At 38.1% G+C, this 13,339-nt stretch overlaps 2 protein-coding genes across 3 annotated transcripts; one reads left to right on the forward strand and one right to left on the reverse strand.

Moving 5' to 3' along the window:
• Positions 1 to 711: 711 nt before the first annotated feature.
• Positions 712 to 11,647, forward strand: LOC149679665 (UNC93-like protein MFSD11). 2 transcript variants are annotated; one of them, XM_089835524.1, is made up of 11 exons: positions 713 to 1,100; positions 3,861 to 3,922; positions 4,654 to 4,841; positions 6,193 to 6,289; positions 6,934 to 7,098; positions 7,242 to 7,280; positions 7,376 to 7,407; positions 8,367 to 8,432; positions 8,504 to 8,798; positions 9,624 to 9,759; positions 9,836 to 11,647. In XM_089835524.1, the coding sequence occupies exons 1-11, from the start codon at positions 1,008 to 1,010 to the stop codon at positions 10,031 to 10,033; spliced, it is 1,371 nt and encodes a 456-aa protein (XP_089691650.1). In that variant the 5' UTR covers positions 713 to 1,007; the 3' UTR covers positions 10,034 to 11,647. The 2 variants fall into 2 exon arrangements, with proteins under 2 accessions (XP_089691651.1, XP_089691650.1); XM_089835525.1 differs by lacking the exon at positions 7,242 to 7,280 and having other exon boundaries at positions 712 to 1,100.
• LOC149679666 (uncharacterized) lies at positions 11,583 to 13,022 on the reverse strand. The gene is made up of 2 exons (XM_089835543.1): positions 12,584 to 13,022; positions 11,583 to 12,106 (listed from the first exon to the last, which is right to left on the reverse strand). The coding sequence occupies exons 1-2, from the start codon at positions 12,903 to 12,905 to the stop codon at positions 11,826 to 11,828; spliced, it is 603 nt and encodes a 200-aa protein (XP_089691669.1). The 5' UTR covers positions 12,906 to 13,022; the 3' UTR covers positions 11,583 to 11,825.
• Between the last annotated feature and the right edge of the window lie 317 nt (positions 13,023 to 13,339).

The following is a 13,339-nucleotide window of genomic DNA, read 5'->3' on the forward strand; positions in this document are numbered from 1 at the left end:
TTTCAGTTTTTTATAGCCATTTTGAGGGTACTGAACAAGAATATCAACTTTATTTTCAATTTAAAAAAGTGCCTGGTAAACTGTACTTATTCCGATTTAAATTTCGCGCCTTTCCTGATCCATCAGCCACGTGGGGGAAAGGAGAGAAGAGTTTAAGCACAGCGTGATCGAGTGGGCTATGGTTTAAACAAGGCTTGTTGAAACAGGCTAGAGCATCTAGTTTTGCTTAACTTTTGTGGTTTCGACACGTTAAAAGTATGCGTATTAATACAGTATTGACTCTCCTACGATTTTTCTACTGCACAAAATTAATCAATTTATATAATTGACCATACTAAGACCCTGAAATCATATTATCCTAACCTGTGTTTAAATGCCTTGATTTATTTATTTATTTATTTTTTTGTTCTAGCATGGACAAATAACACAATTTCCCATTGGATTAGTCACTTCTACTACAGTAAGGCGTTCCCCTTTCAGCATCGTATGTTTGAAAAAAATCAAGGAGAGTTTAGAAATGTAAAAATTGGGTCAAAATTTTATATTCCTTTGAATTTTTAACAAAATTTACGTCAAAAACTCTCGCCCCGTGGTTGCAGCTAGTTAAAGCACCATTTCAGATCCAATCACCGCACCGTTGTATTAGTTATCCATGGTTTCTGTTGCAACTTTCAAGATAATCCTAGCGGGAGGTGTGTCGTTTGTTTTCGAAGTATTCATTTCCATAAGCAGTTAGTCGGTGGCTGGTACCGTGTGTACACGGTGCTTATAAAACCATGTTGGTCAGCGGAACGGTTGAATGATCATTGCATTGTTATTTTAGTTTGAAGTTTGTAATTTTATTTATGACCGTTTTAAACCTACAATTCCTGCGAAATGAATAATAATAGTTGACGGAACACTACTCTAAAAAAACGCTAAGCCTTGGGTAGTCACGAGTATTTTGAAGCCATTCTAATTGCAACTGAAACTGAACTTTTAAACTTGAAACGCGATCAAAAACAAACATGTGTTGCGATAAGAAATTATATAACGTCCTTTTCTTGGGTCTTTCATTTATGCTAATTTTCACCGCGTTTCAAACATGTGGAATAATTGAAGTAAGTTTATTTTCAATATTTTTTATATTGCGTTTTTGGGTCTTGACAGATGGGTTAAGGTTATGTATGTATTAACATACTTCGAGGGGCAAACCACTCTTGGGTTACCCGCGAAACTATTACAAATTGAGCATAAACATTTGAAATTCCCTTCTTAATGAAGGGGTGTCCCTAATTTTAGTGGTTCAGTTTAAAATGAAACCTTTAGTTTACCCTCATAAATTTGGAGCTGTAAGGCTTTCCTGAAGCCCTAGTTTGATAAATATAACTTAAATTGAACAGTCAGTACAAAGTATATTTGGGGGGATAAGACTACAACCTTACTCCTCATTGTTTGTTAGGTTAGTCTCAGGGTCAGGTTGCTGACTTCTGTGTATTTCATTGATAATGTGTAAGGGTGCCTCTACACTATTATTAAATTTGTTTCCACGTATCGAAGTGTAATTACGCAAAATGTACTCGGGTCATGAATGTGTTTGCGTATAAAATTGTGTTACAAAACATATCTATCCTAGAACAATCGTATCTTAGGTATTGGCTGATAATTAGTGTTTGACGTCCTTATAGGAATGTATTAATATTTAATCAAATTTCTTATCTGTCATAATGATTTGATTATGCTGGTTCGTTTGAACAACGCTAGTTTGTACCAAAGTCTAAGGTATTTTTCCCACCTCGGTGTTAATTATTTATACTAATATTAGTTGCATTGCAATTAAAACGATGTATCCATATGCAGCAACAAAATATATAATATGTAGGACACTAATATGGGAAAAAAACCTGCTCTTTGACCTAAAATTAGACTGCTTTTCCTGTTGGTCGGTGTGGTTTAATTTTAACGTGTTTTTATGATGGATATAATGACCCAGTTAAACGACAGACGTTTCGTAGAAATTTTAGAAATACTATCCCTGTTCGTGAAAGAGTTTTAGGAAACTTATCACAAATATATTATAATTAAATGTAAGAACAATTGGGCCGGGTTAAAATGGTTTTAAATACCAGTAGCTATATTTTGGGATTAGTTTTGCAAACAAACAAGTGATTGAAGATTAAAATTTGTCAAAAGCCCGTTATTACGTTGATAAGTTCATAAGATATGTTCCATAAGTATGACGCTTCCTATGCTTCGTAATGCTAGAGACTTAATTAGATATAGGGTCTTTGCGCGTGACGTCAAGTTACCTTCCCCCTTTCCTCTCCCCTTGCCGGCTGCCCGCTCTGGCCACGTTAGGACGCCATGTTGACATCCCCTGAAAACCGGTTTTTGCCCCCTATTTCTTCCCCCTTTTTACTCTCGCGGAAACACCCTATAGTTCGAGAACGACAAGCGAGAATTCACTACAGTCGGTTAATTTAGCAGCACTTCCATCTTCATATTTAGTGATTTTAGTCTATACTAAGCCTTTGACAACGCCCCAGTCACCAGGCGTCGCTTTACCTCGAATCTATGACCTACGTCACTTCATTACAAGCTCCAGTTTGTAACCAGTGGCAAACTTATGGAATATACCTTATGAACTTATGTTGAAATTGTTTGACAAGATAATCACACTGAAGTTAGTTGAAAAATGGAAACTCCACGGGGGCTGTCGATCGTTTCAAACCTTATCAATCGCTACAGAATCAATTTCAAATTACTACCTAAGTGATAATAAATCAAGCAACTCATTCAAATAAATCGAATCATCATCAAAGTCGATGAGTCATTATAATATCAGAAGGGGATAATAGAAGAAGGATGACACTCTGTATCCTCTCTTAATACTTTAGTTATGTAACATGATTCTTCCCAGGCGAGGGAGCCCTTTTTGTTAATTTGCTCTCCCGCTCATCAAACTTAATTAATTCAGATGGGCATCGCACCGTGCATGCGGTGAATTCTATAACTGTTTGGTACTAAAAGGGAAAGACATGGGGGGTAAAACATTGCCTTCCATTTCGCTTTTGTGCGCCTGCGCTTTAGACTCTTTGCGTCGTGGGAGTGCGCAGAGACGGATGGCAATGCATGAAACCCCCTTGTACCTTGACTCCCTTATCAATGCTTGTACGTTCCGATACTGAGGGTTGCCTATCCTCTTTTTACCGTCGAAAAGGTCTATTAAGGATTATGACACAGGTCCCACTGTAAAGGAGGCATCGGAGGGTGGGTAAAAATTATTTGAAATAAGTCACAGGCACCACGTGACAACAAGATACAAAGACTCCACATGGAGTGGGACTGGACACCTAGTCCTTGTTTTTTGCGAAATTCCAGCGGCGATTCTCCTAAGTGGCAGTTTTTGAAATAAAACGAACTAAGTTCCTTTGAACCACGCCTTTCCTAAGTCACGTGCCTCTGACGTATATCAAATAATTTTTACCCACTCGCCGATGCCTTCTTTGCAGTCCCTATGATCGTTTTGCCCAAAAAAATCCACGTAAAGCGATTTGGCACATTTGAAAAACTTGGAAAACTAAAATTTATCAAATCGTATCACAGTCCGATTTCATAAAATTAGCAAATAATATAATTTATCAAAAACCCTTTATGGTGTCATTAGGTCAAAAGCATTTCCCCTTCATTTATTATTGATACCCAATTATCAAAAATCATCAACATATCAAAAAAAAAAATGTATCTGTGTCACTTTAAAATGGTCTGGGAATCTCAAATATAACAAACGCAATTACAACTGCGAGAACTTTCAATTGAAGGCTGTCAGCCCCTTGAAAATTATTTCTTCGGCTGACAATTTTAATTTGTAATTCTTCTAGAGTATTGTAATAAAAGGAATACAGGCGGAAGATGCTAGTTACACTGGAAATGCGTATTACAGGCAAGTATCAGATTTTGTCCATCCCCCATCGAGTGTTTTGGGAAAGGTGGCAAACGTCTTAAACAGTTTATATTATGACATAAGATCATAAGTTTATAAGATATGTAACATGATAAGTGTGACACTTACTATACTTCGTAATGCTAGAGGCTTACAGCTCGAGCTAGTTCGAGAACGACAAGCGAGAATAGACTTCACGCGGTTTTGCAGTCCATCTTCCTATTTATTGCAGAATTCATAAACGTCGGACGCAACGCAATTTAGTATAGGCATAGCCCACTCGATCACGCGCATCACAACGCAAAGCTGCTCGCGAGCGCTGATCGAGTGGACTATGGTATAGGCGAAGGCGGAGCGTCTTGCGCAAACGTCCTGCCTTCGCCAGAACTAAATTACGTTGCGTCCGACGTTTATGAATTCCACCTTTAGTCTGCATTGCTACCAGGCGTCGCTTTACCTCGAATCTGTGACCTACGTCACTTCAAAATTACAAGCTCCAGTTTGTAACCAGTGACAAAACTTATAGAACATATCTTATGAACTTATGATAACACTTCAAGCTGGAAAATTTCTTAAACAATTTATCTTATGATGTAACACTTGAAGACAAACTTAGTTATCTGCCCTAATTTATTTAAATGTGCAACAAACCTCTCGAGTCTTGAGTGATAAAAAATTCTCACTTTCAATGTTTGGTGTCAGTTTTTAATCTTTTAACGTTATAATTCCAGTTTGGCAATCATTTACGCGGTATTGGCCATAGGAAATTGGTTATCTCCTTCGATATTGGTTTACACTGGCCCCAAATTGGCCATGATTATCGGAGGATTGACCTATTCAATTTTTATCGCCAATTTCTTATATCCCATGGTATGGGGACTTTATTTGGGTTCGGTTATTATTGGATTTGGAGCGGCTTGTAAGCAAATAATTTAATACTATCAGGGATAGATTTAATTTTAGAAGTAGGAATGAAGAACAGAGTAGTCTGGGCGCGCGTCAAAGTCCCGGACCCCCTTCCACGGGACGGGTGGTATGAAAGAAGAGGCGGGTCATAGCGACAGAGGTAAAAAGGAATTCCGTATTTTTCCCGTTCCCGTCAGCAACGTCATCAAAACGTAGTTTATGCGAGCCAATAAGATAATATAAACTTTTCGTTACGTGTTGGAGGTAGGGCTCTATACTGGGTGGGCCATGAGTCGGACTGAAGTAAATACTAACCGTTTTCCATTCCTACTTCTAAAATTAAATCTATCCCTGATACTATTTATAACTTCACAAATCTCAAGAAAGTCAATCTTTTCATCAGATACTCGTGTTAAGCTCCATTGATTGCTTTTAAATAAGATTGGATAAAAATTAAGGAAGTTAAGCCTTTTTTAATTCGCCCTCAATATGGCCGACATTTTGGTATTAAATGTGCACAGTTTTGAATAGAATAGTTGTAATTTTCTGGGTTTTGAACCATTTTCAGCGCTTGTTAATATCTTTGAGACTAATTACTTGAATATTACCTCAAAATTAGAAGCGTTATTTAAATTTCACTCCAGGAAGGCCGACATTGTATTATCATAAGTTTATATGTTACATGATAATTAGTATGACACTACCTATACTTCGTAATGCTAATAAAGAAACAACTTTCATTCAAGGCATTTTTATATCACTTATAATTGAAATTCATAATTTTTATCAATTCTCTTCAATTATGATTTAAAAATTTATTCATTTAATCTCAAGCTTTTAAATGATATCAATTAGACCTAAATTTTACTACCATTAAAAAAAGTTATATCATGGTTAACCATATGCCAGGATGGCCACCAATTCTAGTTGTAATCGAGAAGCGATATCTTGTTTACTAAGGGCGAAGGTATAAATTGTAGCTTTATCTCCAGTCCAAACGTAGGTCCGGAGTTAATCCCCGCCTCTAAATTACAACCAGCATCTCATTTGGTTCTTGAAAACTCACGTCAGCGCGACGCGGATGACGAAAATTACGTATTTTCCGACTGAGGAGAGGGTGCGAAATAGCCCGGCCCCCTTTTACGTCCCCCTTGTATTTTGAAAGGGGGACTGGGACTATGGCGCGCGAATACTTAGGCATCATATACCTTCTCCTTAGTAAACTAGATATCACTTCTTGTTGTAACCTTATTTTGATGTAATATTTGAATGATATCTACTTGAAAAAATTGACTTTCTATGAGATTAGACAAGTAACGAATTCAAACTTCAACATACTAAATAATATTATCCAATTTCTTCAGTAATATGGACTGGTCAAGGAACTTTTTTGACCATAAACTCGGACAGCGAAACAATGGCTAGAAATAGCGGGGTATTTTGGGCAATGTTGCAATGCAGGTATAGAAAGATTAACCCTTTAAAGTTGGGGTGAAAGGTTAAATTAAGTGAATTTTCATTGATTCTTCCACTAATTATAAGACCAATTTGCATAATGAAACATCCAGGAAATATCTACAAACTAATTTAAAATTCAAATTAGGCCTAGTTTGAAATTTCGTAGATAATTTGAAATTTACACCTCCAACCAATCGGGTAACGCCCTGCCTTTTAGTTTACGAAAGTCTCGTGGTACGCGCTCATGTCGAATGAAATTTAGCGCGAGATTTGATAAAAATGGCGCTCGATTTGTAAATCTTGGTGCGAGATACAGAATGTGCTACGGGAATTTTGTTAGCAAGTAGGCAGGGCGCTACGCGATTGGTCGGAGGTGCAAATTTCAAATTATCTACGAAATCTCAAACTAATTTTAATTTTGAAACAGGCTTCATACAAACCTGGAGAATTCGGGGAATCGGTTTCAAAAAGCTGTTTGAACCCTTCAAAATCATTCGGAGACTGTATTTCCTGGATGCTTCACTATGCAGATTGATTGGTCTTATAATTAGTAGAAGAATCGATACAAAAAATCACTTGATTTTCCTTTTCACCCTCCCTTCAACAATAGAAGTAGTTGAACAATTCCTAATTCTGTTATATTTCAGTCTTTTATTCGGAAATCTCTTCGTATTCTTTATGTTTGAAGGTCAAGCGAGTATAGGAGCGGATACGAGAACTTTGGTGTTCGGAGTCTTATTAGGAGTTGGCGTCGTTGGTACATTAACTTTACTAATCTTACGTGGCGGTGGTAAAGATGCTATTGAGGAGGAGTAAGTCATTATTGTTATTTTTTGATTACTTTAAACCTCATTGCTTTGTACTATGGTGGTTTTTATTTGTTAATTGTTAACGTTGATTTTTGCGTCTGGTGATGGTTTGCTTATATTTGTATTTTTTCCAAACCCATTTCAAGCGCCAATTCGGTAGAAACTCTAGAACCTTTGATTCTCAGGTACATTTATCGATATTTTTAGGAATGCCCTTTTAGTCTGTTTTAATCTTTAATTAGTAAATTTTGAATTAATTTGTAAATTTAAATATTTTCAGTACACCAGCACCAAGTCCCAAGACTGCCTTTTGTAAGTGTAAAGCTTTTTCAGTTGATATTTGGGGGAAAGAAATTGCGAAATTCCGGGGGGAAATAAATTGCAAAACTCCGGGGGGGGGGAAAGAAATTGCGAAATTCCGGGGGGAAAGAAATTGCGAAATTCCGGGGGGAAATAAATTGCGAAATTCCGGGGGGAAATAAATTGCGAAATTCTGGGGGGAAATAAATTGCGAAATTCCGGGGGGAAATAAATTGCGAAATTCCGGGGGAAAAGAAATTGCGAAATTCCGGGGGAAAAGAAATTGCGAAATTCCGGGGGAAAAGAAATTGCGAAATTCCGGGGGAAAAGAAATTGCGAAATTCCTCGGGAAAAGAAATTGCGAAATTCCGGGGGGGGGGGGGGCAAAGAAATTGCGAAATTCCGGGGGGGGGGGGCAAAGAAATTGCGAAATTCCGGGGGGGGGCAAAGAAATTGCGAAATTCCGGGGGGGGGCAAAGAAATTGCGAAATTCCGGGGGGGCAAAGAAATTGCGAAATTCCGGGGGGGGGGCAAAGAAATTGCGAAATTCCGGGGGGGCAAAGAAATTGCGAAATTCCGGGGGGGGGCAAAGAAATTGCGAAATTCCGGGGGGGGGGCAAAGAAATTGCGAAATTCCGGGGGGGAAGAAATTGCGAAATTCCGGGGGGCAAAGAAATTGCGAAATTCCGGGGGGGGGCAAAGAAATTGCGAAATTCCGGGGGGGGGCAAAGAAATTGCGAAATTCCGGGGGGGGCAAAGAAATTGCGAAATTCCGGGGGGAAAGAAAATTGCGAAATTCCGGGGGGAAAGAAAATTGCGAAATTCCGGGGGGAAAGAAAATTGCGAAATTCCGGGGGGAAAGAAAATTGCGAAATTCCGGGGGAAAGAAAGTGCGAAATTCGGGCGAAAGGAATTATAATTATAAACTGCTTCTGTCAAATATTTTAACATATGTATTCTTAATTTTCCAGTAAGTGCTATAGCACTTTTTAAAACGAAAGAAATGTTATTGCTCAGTCTGACTTTTGCCTACACAGGTTTGATAATTATAAATTTATTTATATATAATTTAATATGAATTAATTTACCAATTTTCGTCAACCTGTAGGAATTGAACTTTCGTTCTTTAGTGGAGTATATGGAGCGTGTTTGGGTTTTACAAAACAACTTGGTTCCGATTCTAGTAAATACGCAGGAATATCAGGAATGTTGATTGGAGGTGGAGAGATTTTAGGAGGAGCCGTTTTTGGATTATTAGGCAAAAGAACTATCAGATTTGGACGAGATCCCATTGTCCTCTTGGGTTATGTCGTCCATATGGGAGCCTTTTTCCTAATTTTCATTAATTTGCCACCAATTTCACCTTATATAATGACGTTTGAATCCTCCTATATTCAGCCAAAGTAAATAGGTTTTGGTTTTTAGCTTACCAACTCTTTAAAGAAAGCCTTTTATAAAGCAGCTGTCGGCTCCTGTGGCACGTTACACTATACTTTGGAGGCTCATAACTCGGGTTCTATTAGACATATGGGGATGTCCTTTGAGTATGTTATAGTCCTATATGTCCCCCCATCCAACGATACTAAAAACGTGGGGTTACGTCAAACAGTGGCCGAGTAATCAAGCAAAATGTTCACAAACATACTCCCCTCCATAGGATTAACATTACACTATACTTTGGAGGCTCATAACTCTGCTTATATTAGAGATACGGGGGATGTCCTTTGAGGATGTTATAGTCCAATTTGTCCCCCATCCAACCATACTAAAAACTTGGGGTTGCGTCAAACAGGGGCCGAGTAATTGAGAAAAATGTTTAAAAACATTCCCTTCATAGGATTAACTTTACACTATAGTTTGGAGGCTCGTAACTCTGGTTCTATTAGACACACGGCGATGTCCTTTGAGTATGTTATTGTCCTATTTGCCCCCCCCCCCATCCAACGATACTAAAAACGTGGGGTTACGTCAAACAGTGGCCGAGTAATTAAGCAAAAACGTAAACAAACAACCCCCTCCATAGGATTAACATTACACTATACTTTGAGGCTCATAACTCTGGTTCTACTAGAGATACGGGGATGTCCTTTGAGTATGTTCCTATTTGTCCCCCATCCAAACTGTTTAAACTAAACCAGATCAGCCAGAATGTTAGTGGTGCCACAGGAGCCGATATTTGGTTTGGCAAACTTCCTTTAAAGGAAAAAAAAAATCTTTTTTTGTTCTAGCATCTATCTGGCATTAGCGTGTAGTTTTTTCCTGGGTTTTGGTGACTCTTGTTTCAACACCCAACTCTATTCCATTTTGGGGACTGTGTATTCCGAAGATAGTGCCCCAGCTTTTGCCCTATTCAAGTTTGTCCAAGTAATGCTCAAAATCATTTGAAAATCCTAAGCAAATGAATGAATCTTCTAAAAAAATTATTTTCCTTCTTTTAAAGTCTTTAGCAGCGGCTGTTGCCTTTTTCTATTCTGACCAATTAACGCTCCCTTATCAACTAGCCATTATGGTTGTTATGGGAACCATTGGAACTGTCGCTTTCTTCAAAGTTGAGTGGAAGGCTCAAAAGAAAGCGACAGACGTGATCGAGGACCAGGTAGATAGCCAACGTAATGGAGGCGCAAATGGCACAAACTAATTAACTTCCGTGTCTTTTTGATAATTTTAATAACAAATACATTCCCGCGGTCGCATGCATCCAAGTTTTTTTTTAAACATGGTATACTCTGTGGTCAAATTTTTTACATCCATATGGAATTTTTTTTAATTTAAAACCAAAAAATAGGCCAAATTTTATCCTCAATTAGAGTCAATTTAGACAGTAATTTTTTGAAAGTAATTAATTTTTTTTTTTTTTTGAAGGGAATATAAAGCCCCCTTGTACACTGCCCTTAAAGTTCAAATATTCCCCGCAATCATCATTAACAGCATATATTTTCTGCGCTAATTAATGGTTTGTTGTGGGGGTCATCCATAAAGGTAGGCTCTTGTAACGGTAATTTGTGGTTTGTTGTGGGCGAGGGGGTAGACGCTCTAGATCTCTGTGTACACCTGAGTTCAAAAGAGTTCAGCTTTGACAGTGCATTGAGTTCAAATCCTTCGGAACTCAGAGTTCAGCTTTGACAGTGCATTGAGTTCAAATCCTTCGGAACTCAGAGTTCAGCTTTGACAGTACATTGAGTTCAAGTCAGATTGTACACCTTAGTTCTCAAGTGTCTTCCCCCTCGGTTGTGGGGGACATTCGTAAAGGCACGTTCTTATGGCGCTAGTTATTGGTTTGTTGTGGGGGTCATCCATAAAGGTACGTTCTTGTGGCGCTAGTTATTGGTTTGTTTTGGGGGTCATCCATAAAGGTACGTTCTTGTGGCGCTAGTTATTGGTTTGTTTTGGGGGTCATCCATAAAGGTACGTTCTTGTGGCGCTAATTAGTGGTTTGTTGTGGGGGTCATCCATAAAGGTACGATCTTGTGGCGCTAGTTATTGGTTTGTTGTGGGGGTCATCCGTAAAGGTACGTTCTTGTGGTGCTAGCTAGTGGGGGGGGGGGGGGGTTTCTCTGCAACCATAGCTCTAGTTATTGGATTGTTGTGGGGCTCATCCATAAAGGTGGCTTTTTGTGGTTATAGTCTGGGGAATAACACACTTCCGCAGGTCCAAAACCAGTTTATTAATGGCTTGGACTAGTTTTTAAATTCAAGAAGTGGGGGTGACTGGTCCTCGGGACCTGTTTAATAATTGCAAATCTATAGAAGAACAAAGGCGGGGACCAGTCCGGAGACCAGTTTATTATTTCGGACACGGGGGGGGGAGGGCAATTGTCTCGAGGACTAGTTTAAAAAATATACTTGTTTCCCCGGACTGATGATAGTGGATTTCTCGCACGTGCACATTTTTTTGGCGGTAGTTCCGTTGTTGCGGGGGTCTTCCATAAAGAAAGATTTGGGCCTTATATTCCCTTTAAAGATAACTGAACCTAAGTACAACGATGATGACGTAATCTCAAAATTATCCATTTGATGATTAAAAATTTTTTTATCCTTCCAAAAAAATATAGAAATTTTATGATATTTAATTTATTTGAAGGTTTCTATAATTTTAAAACAGATTTTTTATATATATGTTTTGTGTTTTATGTTATTTCCATATATTTTTTATCATTGCCAAAAAAAACAAATAAATCTGAACAATAATGGATTAATTTGATTGTAAAAATCATTTTTATTAAAAATATAAAGTTGAAAACTTAAAAAAAAAAATTACAAAACTTAAATTTAAGTAATCGTACATAAAAAAAAATACTGTTCAACAATGAAATGATAAATGGGTTTATGACCGATTTTAAAAACATTGCATTAGGTTAACAAGTGAAAAATGATAATGATAATGATAATGGAGTGGTTTTGATAATATTGCTTTTAAAAGTATATACTGATCAACGTTTGAATGAGGCTTCTAATTGATCAGCAATATCGTTGAATTGTTCTTTACGCAGAGCATTAAGTAAGGCACCGAGATTAGCTTTGTTTCCATGCATAGAGCACCATTTTGTGATTAAGTGTCGCAAACATTCATCCAAATCTTGCATATAAAGTGTGGCCTGCATCATAATACTTGGGCATTGATTGGTCAAACCCAGGGTGTGAGCCAGCGTTTGCCATTTACGAACGAGAATACCATTTTGTCTCATAAGGTCTATCATCTCTGGTTTGATACCTACGTACGTCAGTTTCAAAAGTTGTTAGATTTTAATTACTTTTGAAGTTTAAAGGTGGAATTCATAAACGTCAGACGCAACGCAATGTAGTACTGGCAAAGGCAGGGCGTCGTGCGCAAACGTCTGTGTCTGCTTTTTGCGCACGACGCCCTGCCTTCGCCTGTACTACATTGCGTTGCGTCCGACGTTTATGAATTCCACCTTTAATAGAGTGCTGTCAGTTGTGACGTCAGATCCAAGGTTAAACGTCACGAGTCTGCCTTTAGCAATGGACGGCCATGACAGTTACCGTTTTTTCTTTATGGGAAAACAGCATGGGTGACGTCACACTCGCGCTTCTGACAGCACCCATGCTGTTTTCCCATAAAGAAAAAACGGTAACTGTCATGGCCGCTCATTGCTAAAGGCAGACTCGTGACGTTTAACCTTGGATCTGACGTCACAACTGACAGCACTCTATAGGTGTCCCATCGCACCTTGCTTTTTCCAGTCTTGAGTATATTTGTCTATATCTTCGTTAGTTACAGTTAAACCGTTTAGTTCTTCGGCTAACCAAGAATAACTCTCTTCGAGAGCTTTTAAGAATGTTTTATAGGCCTCGTTGTCTTTCTCGTTAGTTAGCAGGAAGAGTAATGATTCTATTCTAGCACTTTCGGCTGATAATCTGACAATGGAGTTGTAATCATCGGAGTTTACGTGACCACCTTCGATCAAGGTGGGAAGAATATCTCTAACTTTTACGTCTTTTATTAATTTTGAGTGCATTTTTCTTAATCTAACTACGTTCTCGCTATCCATTTTACTAAATCATGCAAAATAATTCTACTTTAGTCTATAAACTAAGCCAAAAAGCTTATAACAAACAAAAACACCTGCAAAAACAACCGGACCCAAGCCACGCTTTTTTATCACGCTGTCTGTCAAGCAAGGTTCATTGAAACGCAGGTTTGCTTCCAATGTTTATATTTGAACTCCACGTTTCTATGGATTGCAAGGGAAAAATTGCTTAAGTTTTCCCACTAAAATACTTGTAGAAACTATAAATTTTGCAATAATAGCAAAAAATTTAGAGAAAAAGTGCTTTTTGTGTAATTTTTTCAAGTTTTCAACCACCCTGTCTAAAAGCCTTGTCTAAATTATGTAAACAAAGCTCGACCTTTTGACCTCCATCTAGTAATCCAATAATTTTCAAGGATTTTTAAATATCCGGTGACGTCATTCAGTTTTGCGTA

Source organism: Phalangium opilio, unplaced genomic scaffold (assembly GCF_054372755.1).
Source record: "Phalangium opilio isolate 3A_F unplaced genomic scaffold, DU_Popi_V2 ptg000041l_1, whole genome shotgun sequence".
NCBI lineage: Eukaryota > Metazoa > Arthropoda > Arachnida > Opiliones > Phalangiidae > Phalangium > Phalangium opilio.